General features: G+C 31.1%; 4 protein-coding genes across 4 annotated transcripts in view; 3 read left to right on the top strand and 1 right to left on the bottom strand.

The window, feature by feature from the left end:
- Positions 1-1762: 1762 nt before the first annotated feature.
- LOC112905514 (ATP-dependent RNA helicase DDX54-like) lies at positions 1763-3627 on the bottom strand. The gene is made up of 7 exons (XM_025978088.1): positions 3356-3627; positions 3137-3304; positions 2825-3081; positions 2448-2546; positions 2201-2369; positions 1911-2121; positions 1763-1848 (listed from the first exon to the last, which is right to left on the bottom strand). The coding sequence occupies exons 1-7, from the start codon at positions 3587-3589 to the stop codon at positions 1763-1765; spliced, it is 1224 nt and encodes a 407-aa protein (XP_025833873.1). The 5' UTR covers positions 3590-3627.
- Positions 3628-3714: 87 nt separating this feature from the next.
- Positions 3715-4560, top strand: LOC112905513 (protein AATF-like). The gene is made up of 2 exons (XM_025978087.1): positions 3715-4125; positions 4181-4560. Exons 1-2 carry the CDS (start codon positions 3831-3833, stop codon positions 4558-4560), a joined length of 675 nt encoding a protein of 224 aa, XP_025833872.1. The 5' UTR covers positions 3715-3830.
- Positions 4561-9197: 4637 nt separating this feature from the next.
- LOC108739159 (excitatory amino acid transporter 1) overlaps positions 9198-12525 on the top strand; it is a 38704-nt gene continuing 35376 nt past the window's right edge. Inside the window, exon 1 of the mRNA XM_025978069.1 lies at positions 9198-9395. The gene's annotated coding sequence lies outside the window, so the exon portion shown is untranslated. The remainder of the gene's footprint in view (positions 9396-12525) is intronic.
- Positions 9667-12147, top strand: LOC112905502. The gene is made up of 5 exons (XM_025978065.1): positions 9667-10461; positions 10557-10849; positions 10982-11355; positions 11435-11665; positions 11742-12147. The coding sequence occupies exons 1-5, from the start codon at positions 9671-9673 to the stop codon at positions 11955-11957; spliced, it is 1905 nt and encodes a 634-aa protein (XP_025833850.1). The 5' UTR covers positions 9667-9670; the 3' UTR covers positions 11958-12147.

Raw genomic sequence — 12525 nt, 5'->3', positions numbered from 1 at the left:
TGTATGAATAAATACCATTCTAGAAAAATGTCAGTGTTTCATATATATATATATAGTTTTTAATTTTCCTGTAGAATTTCTGCAGAGAAAACTTCTGAAAATGCGTGACAAAATGGTGCTTTCTTTTTGTTTTTTGAAATTGCTGAAAGTAAAATTATGTAATATGTTGTAGGGTTTATCGAGAAATTAACAATTTTTGTATTATCATGAAACTTCTAATATTACGATGGAAGACCACAATAGGTACTAAGTTGTCTTATCGTTTAACCGGTTTTATAAACTTCAATTTTTTTCAATTTTAATATGCACATTTCAATGCAATACAAGAAAACCAGTTAAATTAGTCATTAACATCATGCATTTGTAATATAAACGGCTTAATTAGTGGCATTGAACAGCATTAATAGGTACAATAAATCATTTCATTTACGAGGATTTTCTTGTTAAAAGAAAGATACGAGAAAAGTGCTCCTAGAGAGGAAATTATCCCTATTTCAGGCATTCGTATCCCTTATGTCGATAAGATTATTTATTTATCACGATCTTATTTGAACTGACGCTGTTCTGATTCGGATCTAAAGATCGTCGTGTATTGGAGTTGATTCCTAACGTTTCGCTAGCACGAGTGTTTCTTCACCTACTGCCCGCGATAGGTTTTATTCATTTATCCTGGCAAATCCATTTATCCCTACTTGTGTCATCAACCATAAAGTTTTTTTTATTCACTTTGATTTGCTTCAACGAATTACCTTATTAGGTATATGTCATAGATTATATTACACACATAAAATTAATTATTCTATCCCTTAGGAACAGTATTTTTTTCTGGATAAAAGGTATTTCATTTTCTTTTCTGTTCCCCTAACAATATGTGTACAAAATAGGTTTTACTCGTGGTTTTGTTTATTATCCTAAATACATGTCAAGTGAAATTAATTTTTTTCTATCTCTCGGAATTTTTTTCTGGATGAAAGGTGACTTTTTGTACCTTTTTTGCACCCCTAACAATTTGTGTATAATAGTTTATGATAGGTTTTACTCGTTCGCCTTGATATCCTAAATACAAAATCAAAAATTATATACGACCACATGAAATTAATTTTTCCATCCCTGAAGAACGGTATTTTTTTTTCTGGATAAAAAGTATCCCATGTCCTTTTATGTACTTTTGACAATGTGTGTGTCGAATTTCATGATGATCGGTTAAGTGGTTAAGGCGTGAAAAGATAGTAAATGTAGTAGTACATGTATTTCGTCAATATATGAATTTATATTCATTTTCGCTTCAAGAAAGAAAGTATTAGTAACTACTATCGAACATTTTATATAAATATGATATGATAACGGATCAAAAATATTTATTGCGAGCCAATTAATTTAACCTATGCACCTTAAACGCAACGAGAAAAAAATCTTCAAATAGAAGTAAATTAAATCATTAAATCAAATATTTTATATTCGTGAAATAGTGGAATAATAACAGTAAACAGTAAAAGATAACAACTAAAGAAGCGCAATGTTATTATAAAATGATGCAGTTCATCTTTTATCACTCTTCTTATTGGGTGCAGCAACTAAATAAATCACTATGTATGTGCTCTACTTCATTATTATATGATATAAATACCTACTGATAACATAATTACGAGTTATTTAATTTATTTGGTATCTACCTTCTCATTTTTTTCATTATCTCTCGCAAAAGTAAACTCTATCAGTACTGAGTAGGTACTTGGTGTATACAGTTTTCTTATCAAGTGTATTACTTTATANCTAAAAGATATGCATACTCATCTGGTGTTACTAATGAATAGGCAGTTCCGGTTCTGCCAGCTCGTGCACAACGACCTTAAACAAGAGAGCTTTTAAAAAAATAGACCAAATATATATTTCAACAATAACGTTCTTACCGACTCGATGCACAAAAAGTTTTGATTTTGCAGGAAAGTTAAAGTTAATTACATTATCTAGCTGGGGTATATCAATTCCTCTAGCAGCAACATCTGTTACAACTAAAACCTTAACTTTTCCTGTTGTAAATTTTGCTGCGTGAATTTTTCTAGCTGATGGATCCAAGTTTGAATAGATATACGTGTTACTTATGCCACAATAATCTAGTATCTATGAATAAAATAATGAAAAATTGTGAATTAAAATTAAAAGTGATTTTGTATTAAATAATGGATAAAAAAAATAGTACCGAATGTAAATATTCAACATGGTGTTTTGTTGCAACAAAAACAACTGTTTGTTGTTTACTATCAATATGACTTTTCAGTAACATAAGTAGAGCTGCAACTTTTTCCTCAGGACGTACAATTAAAAATAGTAACTTCAACTCAGTGGGTAGTTTTGATTCAACATCCAATCTGAAATCAATACATTCAGATTTAAATTAATGTTACAAAAAAATTAAAATAAAGAAAAGAAAAAAAAAAGTAAAATACCTTATTAACACAGGATCACTCAAGCCAGCTTTTGCAAAATCCACAAGTACTTTAGGAAGTGTAGCAGAAAAAAGAACAGTTTGTCTCGAATCTGGTAATCTACATAATACATGTACTTTTAATGCATAGTATTATTTCAAAGATTTGTTATTATCAAATTATCAGAACTCTTATTAATACATCTAATTTACAACGAAACCAAGAGAGAATTGTAGAATATTTTGAATTTAATGAATTACCTACTTTTAAATTTTAACAAATGTAAGACTATAAAAAAAATAAAAATATATAAATACCAAATGATACCTCTAATCGTATCATTTTTGATAAAATGAAATTATTTAAATTACTTTGAAAAAATACATATAAAAATTTACCTGTTAACAATCTCAGTAAGCTGTTCTCCAAATCCCATTTCAAATAGTCTGTCTGCTTCATCAAATACAACATATTCAATACTTTTTAATTTTAGATCCATCTCTATGCAGACATGTAAAAATCTGCCTGGAGTAGCTACTATAACATCTGGATTACCATGAATAGACGAAAATTGTTCTTCCATTGAATCTCCTCCTAGGACAACTGCTGCTTTTAATCCAGTAAATTTTCCCAGTTCTTTAATAAATTTAAACGTCTACAACAAACACTTATGTATATTAACAATTTATAATTTTGTATACCCCCCTTACTTGTAAAACTAGCTCCCTTGTAGGTGAAAGTATAAGTGCTCTGGCACCTGCTTTAGCAATTCGCATTTTAAGTTTTTCAAAGAGAGGAATTAAGAAACATGCTGTTTTACCACTTCCAGTTCGAGCCATAGCAACAACATCGCGTCCTTCCATTACGAGCGGTATAGACTGTAAAATTTAATATGAACTGTTTGAAACATTAATAATTGTGCATATTACTTTTCGTTGAATTGGTGTTGGTACTTTATAACCACGTTTTGTTATTCCTTTTAAAACGTTAAAACTTAAACCCATTGTTTGAAATCCTCCACCTTTCTTAGATTTTTTTTTAACCGTATCATTTTGTAGGTCTTCGGAAACTTTAAACGTATCCAAATTTTCGAAGCCTGGTAAAACACTGTCCATTTCAGAGGTATTTATGAATTTTTCACTATCTTGTAGACAGCTATACATATAACCTACATAACCCTACATAACCTCTAATATTCCAAGTGAATATCTATGCCATAGATAATAGATCTACAAACGGATTTATAACAGTATATACCCTTTGTGTATCTATTATCTATGTATTTCATTAATCTATGATGACCACAACACATGTTTTTGTTGGATATTTGTTATACATCAAAGAGATTAATAATAAAATCGAATAAATCATTTATTATTTACATAATTAGTGGAAATAAGGAAGATGCAGGAAAAAAATAAAGAGCGTGAAAGTCTCGGAGAAAAAATTGCGGAAATTTTAACTCCAGTACCCACAATTTTTGATCCTGAAGATGACGTAAACGAAGAAACCGTTGCAAAGGTAGTAGAAAACGTTTTTGAAGATGAAGATAAAAATGAAAATATCGGTGAAAAACTGGGCAAAATTAGACAGAGTTTCAACTTTCTAGAAGATGTTGATAAACGTTACACAGGAACTAAAAGTAGTAGAAAGAACATTGAAAATGAATCTAGTTTTAGTGGTTCAGAGGATTTAAATGGTAAGTACCTATTGAAAAAAGAATAATAAATGTAAACAGTATTGTTTTGTTTTAGATGACAATAAAGAAATAAGTGAGGAAAGCTTTGAAGAACAAACTTCAATTGATGAAGACAGTGAAGAAGAAGACCAAGATTCTGAAACTGAAGACAACAAAAGTGAAGTATCTGAAGATGAAAGTAAAAGTAACTTTAAGCATATTAATGATATTAATATGAAAACTCAAGTTTCAAAAGGAACAAGTGTTTGTAATCAATTAAACATCTGGGAAAGTTTAATGGAGTTAAGAATTCAAATGCAAAAATGTTTGATAGCATCAAACAAGATGCCTCAGAAAGATCATTTTGAAGAAATCAAACAGCAAAGTGGATCTGACTTTGCAAATAAAGTTTCAGATACAAAAAATACAATAATTAAAACATTANATGATAAATAAATTCTTAGTAAAACTGATAAAAGAATACGTATTTAATACTAAGGTAAAAAGAAAGTTTCTGTCTGTCGATTTGTACATCTTGCTGCAGTTGATTAGGTATCTTAGCAACAACAAGCGTTACTTTTAATAATACTTTAGTTTTCATTGTAAAAAAGGAAATTGGTATATTTTGTAGAATTCAATTGTCTTACGGCGTGCTGAAGAGATTCAATGAGATAGAAATTTGTTCGTTGCAAAGAAGTCCAGAATGAGTGGTCTGATTTTAAAGATGAGATGACGAAACAGAAGGGTTTTACTACTAAGAAATTGGTACATTTTGTGGGATTCAACTGTCTACGGCGTGCTGGTGAGGTCCAGTAAGATTGAATTTCGATCTACATAGAATACTAATCACTGTGAACTTTTTGTACAAAAGGGTCTTTGCCGATTATTAAACCAGGCATTTATCGCTACATGTATGAATAAATACCATTCTAGTCATTTCCTAAATTGGCAAATGCAAAAACATTAAGCGCAAGTATGGGAAAAATATGTAGGTACATGGTTATTCAAATACAAATTAATAATATAATACTTAAATTGTCGAATGGTTATTAGTTATATTTATGTGAAATCCTTATCAATAGCATGTGCGCTATCAGCTTTACAAAACCATTGATAATCTTTCAGTGAAGTTGATTTCTAATGACCTCCTTAAGCTATCACTCGGTCTAGAAGTGAATTATTCATAAAGTCGACGACTTGTGATGTGCAATTTTTTTTTAAGAATGTAGCCACACACGCTGCTAGACAGTGCGAATTTTAAACTTTAAAGTCTGCTCTTACAATTAATGGCGGTTTGTGCATATGATAAATGATAGCTAACATATATATTGTTGGTAATAACACGTAACAATATTCACTGCATTCATTTTTTATTTGCCATCAACGTTAACTTTTAAGCACACTAATATGAAAAATGAGAGATAGAATGGTACCCAGTGTCCTACCATCTGAGACATGGAGAGAGACGTACTAGAAGCAGAAACAGGAGTAAAAAGGGACAGAAGAAAGTCTAGGCTAAAAATACTACTGTCTTTTTCTCTGATTGTACGATATCCTAGAAATAAAATTAAATCATTACCTTTTAGTAAATTTTCCTTTTACAGTTCCTTAAAAATCGAATATCTGTAACAAGCTATCCGAAACTATCGGAAAGTCACTAAAAAATTTTCTGTCGTCCTGTTGTAAGTCATTAAATAATTGAGAAACTTCACAAAAAGTGTATCGTTTTACACATATCTCCCTGTATTACATTTCCAAATTAGGTTCTTCTCTCGTTCTTTCTGAAATTCCTCTTACAATTTAAGCATAACGTAAAATTCTTCATCAGACGACTCACGTTGTTAATTAAAACTGCGTTGCATTCCGTCCGCTCGCTGCGCTCCAGTGTGCTCATACCTTTAATCTTCAAGCGCAAATGTTTCTTACTACCAAAGGCGAAACTTTTCGTTTGTAGTTAAAGGTGACCAAAATTATTTTCGTTCATTCATCAATATTTAGAACTGATATAGGCAGTATATAATTTTGTTAAAATAAAAGGGCTTTTCGTGGAGACTAATTTTCAAACGTATTTAAGTCGACGAAAAAACAGTCAATTGAACGCGCTTTTCACAAATATTGCCGTATCGGTAAGAGATACACATACGAATGGTTTATGTGAAACAGTTGTAGAGTTTAAAAAAGCCCATAAAAAATATCACATTTAACAGTTACACACTGAATTCCAAGCGGAAGTGGGCGCATATAGTACTTGATGTAATTGTAATTGTAATTGTGTAAGGATATAAGAAAACAATTCAGATTTGAGTACACTTAGGAAATGTATTAGTGGATTAAAAGATAATTTTTTATGTGCCCCGTTCCCCCCGGTTGCTATACTTACGTATATTTTTGTATTTGCTTGTGTTTTGTTGAAATTTTGTTTTTCTTTTTCTGACTAATCATCTAACGTTATTGAAACTTGTATAGAGGCTTTCTTTCCATTTTTCTCTCAACCCGAAATTTTGTGTGAGTTCCTGTATGTCAGTGATTCCGAACCTGACGGTAATTACCCCCGCGGGGGTAAATCAGTTATTCTGTGGGGGTAACAAAGAACCTAATGATTAAGACCTAAAATACGCAGCTAGCTAATAAAAATATAAAATTATAGATGTGTCGATGTTTATACAATTGTAAATATTTAACCACACAAAATCACATTTGAAAATTCTATGATTCAGCCTTTATCTGCAGCAATAAACTCACTGAGGCAATATTTTCCGGATATGGATAATCGTCAGTCCAGTTNCATAATTATTAATGAGCGAATGATTTATAAATCATACTGAACAAAACCTGTTTGTTATTATAACTTACAGTTTTATTATGATGCAAAAAATTAAAAAGAAATGATCACTTAAACGAAAACATTTTATTTTAACAATTACATTGTTGATATTATTGTAAATATAATTCTATTCAAACGGGTTTATCTCCTTCCTACACCCAACGTAATGTAACACCATACAAAAGTTAATTGTCGTGGAAAATTGCTAAAATACCGTTTGCTTGACCCCCAACGCCCCACTTTGTAACGCACCTTAACCCCCTCTTGCATTACATAATACTTTAGCAATTTTTTTTTTTTTTAATGATTACCATTATCTTATATTAGGATTGATGATTTATTAATTGATAAAAATGTCCAGAACGGTTCAGAGTCTTTGAGTAATCAGCAAAATTTGTGCTGGTCTTGCGTTTTCGCAAGACTACCACCATGACTATCTTTATACTAGCGAGATAAAGACCAAGACTGAACGAACAAGACCAAGGCTAAAACCAACACGGAACAGGCAAGACCAAGACTAAACATAAAAAAAAGAAAATTTATAACTGAAAAAAGGGATCTATAAGAATGTCCTCGAAATAAGTGTTCATTGTTTCTACATATGTCTTGATAACACATGGTTGAAATATAGAGACAAACTAATTTTCTTTGGTATTTTTTACTTGTTTCAAGTACCTTGTATGTACTACTTTGTTTGTAAGTTCTTGAGTTTTCATAACTCTCACAACTATCGATACCATTTTCTTTAAAAGTCACGACATTCTCGCATGAATGACAGAAAATTTTAGCATTTAAGATAATTATTGTGTCGATAAGAAGAATTAATAAAAGAAAAAAACGTACGTATCAGATTAAATGAGCAAAACCAAGATTTAACAAGCATCTTAAATATAATACATTTACCTAATTGTAAATTTAAAAATTAATGTGTTCACCTAATATTATTAAATAAAAAGGATTTTGAAATGCTTGTAGTACGTATTTTCCAAAAACCCATGGGAAAATAATGTACATTCTATTGAAACACGTAAGTACCTACAGACTGGTGCAATTTTATATTGTATCTATTAACGGTATTGTAATAAGTGTACATTCAAATAAATACTTATAACTTAAGTAGGTTGACAGGGGTTATCAAAGCGATGTATTTACTAATAAAAGCAGAGCTATTGTGTGTAGGCAGTAGATGTGTACGTTAAGTGAAAGTAGAACATAGCAGAGATACCAAGCGTTGACTAGAAGTTTTCGTTTTATTATAAACTGAGGGAAATACCAGGGCTGCCATAAATAGAGAAACGTTCCCTATCAGTTCATTTTTAGTATTAAATCTATAAAATCCAGTCCAAATTCAGTCTAACAATTGTTACAATACAGATATTGGTAACGATTTGTCACCTTGCAGAATTTTGGCGGGCCGATATTGTCCTTCCTGTTGTAATAGTACACAAATCGTTTTAGTAGGTAGGTATTTATAACAATTATTTACTTATTAGTTTGTTTCACCGGTTTTAACCTTCTCGGCGAATATTCTTTATGAAGTGGACCTAATGAGACGTTGCGAGGGTGGTATTTAAAAGAAAGAAAATCATAAAATTATTAATTTCGATAGATTTATGAGTTAAACTGTTTGAAGCAATTTTAATACATTCTTTTCTTAGACATAATTTTTGATAAGAAAGACGTGAAAACTGATGTGTTTGAAATACAAAGTGTAAAGTACTTACCTATCAAACTATTCTCTATTTCAAACAGATACCTAACTAAATGGAAAACTTCTGAAAATTGAATAGCATAGAGTCACAAATCTTGTACTGTATATTTTTGAGAAGCTACTTTATAAGGCTTTGTATCAGGTTAATTGATTTAGAACCTGCCATATACCCGAAAGACAACTGTTAAGTATTGACTTTTCAAGATTTTTCTCTTGTTTTCCCAACGTTTCGTATACTGAACCGTACTATTAATTTTAAAATTTTCATACCTAGCTGTAAGTAAATGTTATATATTTTGAACTACTAAAAGAGTAAAAAAATATTTTTTTAGTCAATTGTAAAAGTAGGAATAACAAGATTTCGTAGTTTTTAAGATAGTAGGAAAATTTACACTTTTCCATTCTCTATCGAATTGATTCGTTTCCTGCGTGCGCGCTAGTCTTCGGTATGTTCTGTTAGGTTTTACGTATGACACATTTTTTTATACGTAATAATTATACATGTCCGACCCTGTCTATTATCCGCGAGAGAGTACGGTGGGATGGCAATCTAAAAAGTAGCGTCATTTCTCGATGGTACATTAGTTAGTGGACGACAAGTACAATTTTAGTTAAGCGCGCGTGTGCATGGTTGAAAGTTGCTCGACAAAATAAAAACCGCAAAACAAAACGAACTTCACGTCCGTCCTAGTATAATATATATACGTGTGCCGGTTTTTTTTTTCGCTAGGTACCTACCTGTTGAGTGAGCGCACGGTAAGTTCAATATTATCGAAATTTGTAGTTAAGAGTTTTGCGTAGTATAACCGAAACATTTATTCAACGTGAAAATTTTGTTTAAGGATGTTTAGGAGGTATGTCAAAATGCTACGAGACAAATAAAAATTTGCAGGAACGTTCCTCATTCCCTCATTCGATTCTAAAACTCCAGTAAAAATTACAAATCGATTCACTAAACCGTTAAAAAGTTATTGAAATTTTAAAAAATTGTAATTTAATTAGTACATTTTGTTATTTGTAGTATTGATGATATGTGTAGTTTAGCTAAAGCTACAAATATCAGAGAAATATCAGTTGACAATAATCCAATATCTTTAGCTGGTGATTGTGTTTCTTTTCTGGTTTCTTACCTTCCACATCTTATATTCATAAATGGAATGCAAATAACTGAACAAGTACGTAAAGCAGCAATGACTTGGCGTCGCAACAAAGAATTTTCAAGTGCAACATTCATGGATTTAACAAGTGATATTAAATCAAATGCTCATCGTGAAGAAGTCATATCAAATGCAAGAACAAATTGGGAGCTGTTACGGTCACAGAGTAAAAATTTGACCACTGGAGCTTGTATATCTAGTATAGCAACAAAATTACTTAAGCCCGACCCCGATTTCATTCTTACCTCTTTGAATAATCCCGAGCATAAACCGCAACGGTTACAGAAATTAGTAAGAAACAAAGTTCCTATTTTACCTGATAAAAAAATTATGGGAAGGACATCTTCTCAAGATACTGAAAATTCTCAGAATACATCATCTTCAAACACATCTAGTAGTGGATGTTTTAGACTGCCACCTATCTTAGTTCCTTTAATTGATAGATTAGAAAGTAAGGACGAAATTAAATTAAATGTTTTGAAAAGATCGGGAAGCTTGAGTAGCTTAGGCCCAAATGTGGATAGTTCAATTAGCTCGTTGTTTAGTAATACCGATTTAAGTGCTTCAAGTCAAAATTCGAGTGAAAGTTCTTCTGAAGAGGAGAATGAAACAAAAAACGCCCAGGAAATTAATGAAGATGAAGATCAGAAAAGCAATTTAAGCATGTAAGTGCATATTACACCTTTTCATTAGAACATCGAAAATTGGACAAATTTTGTGTTATATTTATAAATATTTCTTTACTTCGTATTCTTTGTAGAAAAGCTATAGAGCCGCCCAAAACGGAAGTAAAACTGTCTCATGTGAATTTAACGAATGCAGAAACAGTTAGTAACTTATCATCGAATACATCAAATTCTGGCAGTGGGGCTGCAGCAAGTTCACACTCGAGTAGTAATTTTAGTAAGCGGTCAACTAGAAAGATACGATCTATAAAAAGTGCCGCCAGCATCAGAACAAATCCGGCAAAACTGAAAAGTAGAGCAGTCACAGCCAAGCCAAAGAAACCGGTCTCACCTCCGCCACACTCTGCAGAAAGGGAAAGAGAACAAGGCAAATATTAATTTTTTTTTCTTTTATTTTTTTAAACTTCCAAAATTTCATTCATAAGGAAAAAAATAATCAATACAAAGCCGCTTATATGTAAAATTTGCTTTCAATCATAAACCTTCTTATTTGCTTTAGGTGGAGACTATCTTATAGAAATTTGTGGTCGTCATCTTAATATTTTCGGTCAAGGAGCTCTGAGATTTATAGAAAAGCAATGGAACGTTTCCAAAGCCAGGGATGTAACAACAGTTAACTTTAATTATTCTAATTTTAATTCAATTGTCGGTATTTTTGGGAAACTGAAACAGCGGTTTCCAAATATTGAAAATTTCGTTTTCAAAGAAACAAATATACACTGTTTAGGGCAGTTGAATGCGTTAGCGGAAATACAAGGATTTGTCTCACTTTTTATTCACAGTGACGGGAATCCTATTACACAAAAACTTTGGAGAAGTTACGCAGTATTTAGGCTAGTGCATTGGGGATTGAAAAAGATTAATGATAAAGAGGTACATAATGTGAAGTATGATGCACTCATGTAATAAATATTCTTATTACAGAAAGAAGTTAAGTTGTTGTTTCTTTTAGGTTTCTGAAGAAGAAATAAAGGAAGCCAATGAGGAATATCAAAGTCTTAGTGATCTTGTCTTATGGTCCTTACCAGATATACTATTGGAGCCACTTTTAAACAGGTTGCATTTAGATCTGAGTCGAACACAGGGACAGAATGCAAAAAAGTGGCTTCAATCAATTGATCCAGCATTGAAAAGCGTCGTTAGTAAAGAGGCATTACAATGGAAAAAGAATTCACCAACCCATGTAAGCTGCATTTAAGAGACTTCCATTGTATATTAATTTTCTTAAGAATACTATCAAAGAAAATTTGAATTTTCAGGAAGATCTTTTACTGAGACAAAATAGTAAAGCTCATATGGGAAAAATGTTACAAGACACTTGTAGTGCCGTTTATAAATTAAGACAACTTGATCGGCATTGGTCTGATGTGTTTCATGAGGTTGTACGGAACATTGTTCTGGACTATGCTCATTTAGATATGTATATGAAGAAGAAGATGCAAGAAGTACAAGCCAGCGGACTTTCACTGCCATAGTTTGCATGATTTTAGCACCAACATTGAAACAGTACAAAATATCGAGTTAGGTAATAGTTTTAAGATTTAATTAAGTCTGTTGATTACAATTTTTAGATGTTTTGTAAAAAATCTGTAAACTTATTGTACGCTAAGGTGATAACTTTGTTTATTTTTTATTTTATACTCAAAATATACTTTTTTGCACAAATATTTATCGTAGTTCTACTAATTAGTCAACATTTAGCCTTTCACGGTAAATACATAAAAGGTACTTAAATATTGAATAAAACGTGGTACATCCTACAAGTTAATATTTTTATTAACGATAAGAGTTAAAATTAATGTAACAATTAGGAATTTATGTTTGGCTAAAAATGAATAAACATCATTTTAATTAAATACATTTTTACGTGTTTACAATAAATTAAAAAACATGGCAATGTAAAGTATCACAGACTAAATCGTTGAATACTAAAAACAAAAAAACTAATTTTTAAATTGCATTTCATTCAGCCTCTATATCCTGCGCGAATGTAACTTCATAAAGAGAGAGACTGAAAAATTGCGAAAACTTAATGAGATAATT

Source organism: Agrilus planipennis, unplaced genomic scaffold (genome assembly GCF_000699045.2).
Source record: "Agrilus planipennis isolate EAB-ADULT unplaced genomic scaffold, Apla_2.0 scaffold220, whole genome shotgun sequence".
Classification (NCBI taxonomy): domain Eukaryota; kingdom Metazoa; phylum Arthropoda; class Insecta; order Coleoptera; family Buprestidae; genus Agrilus; species Agrilus planipennis.
This window is presented reverse-complemented; position numbering and strand designations above follow the sequence as displayed.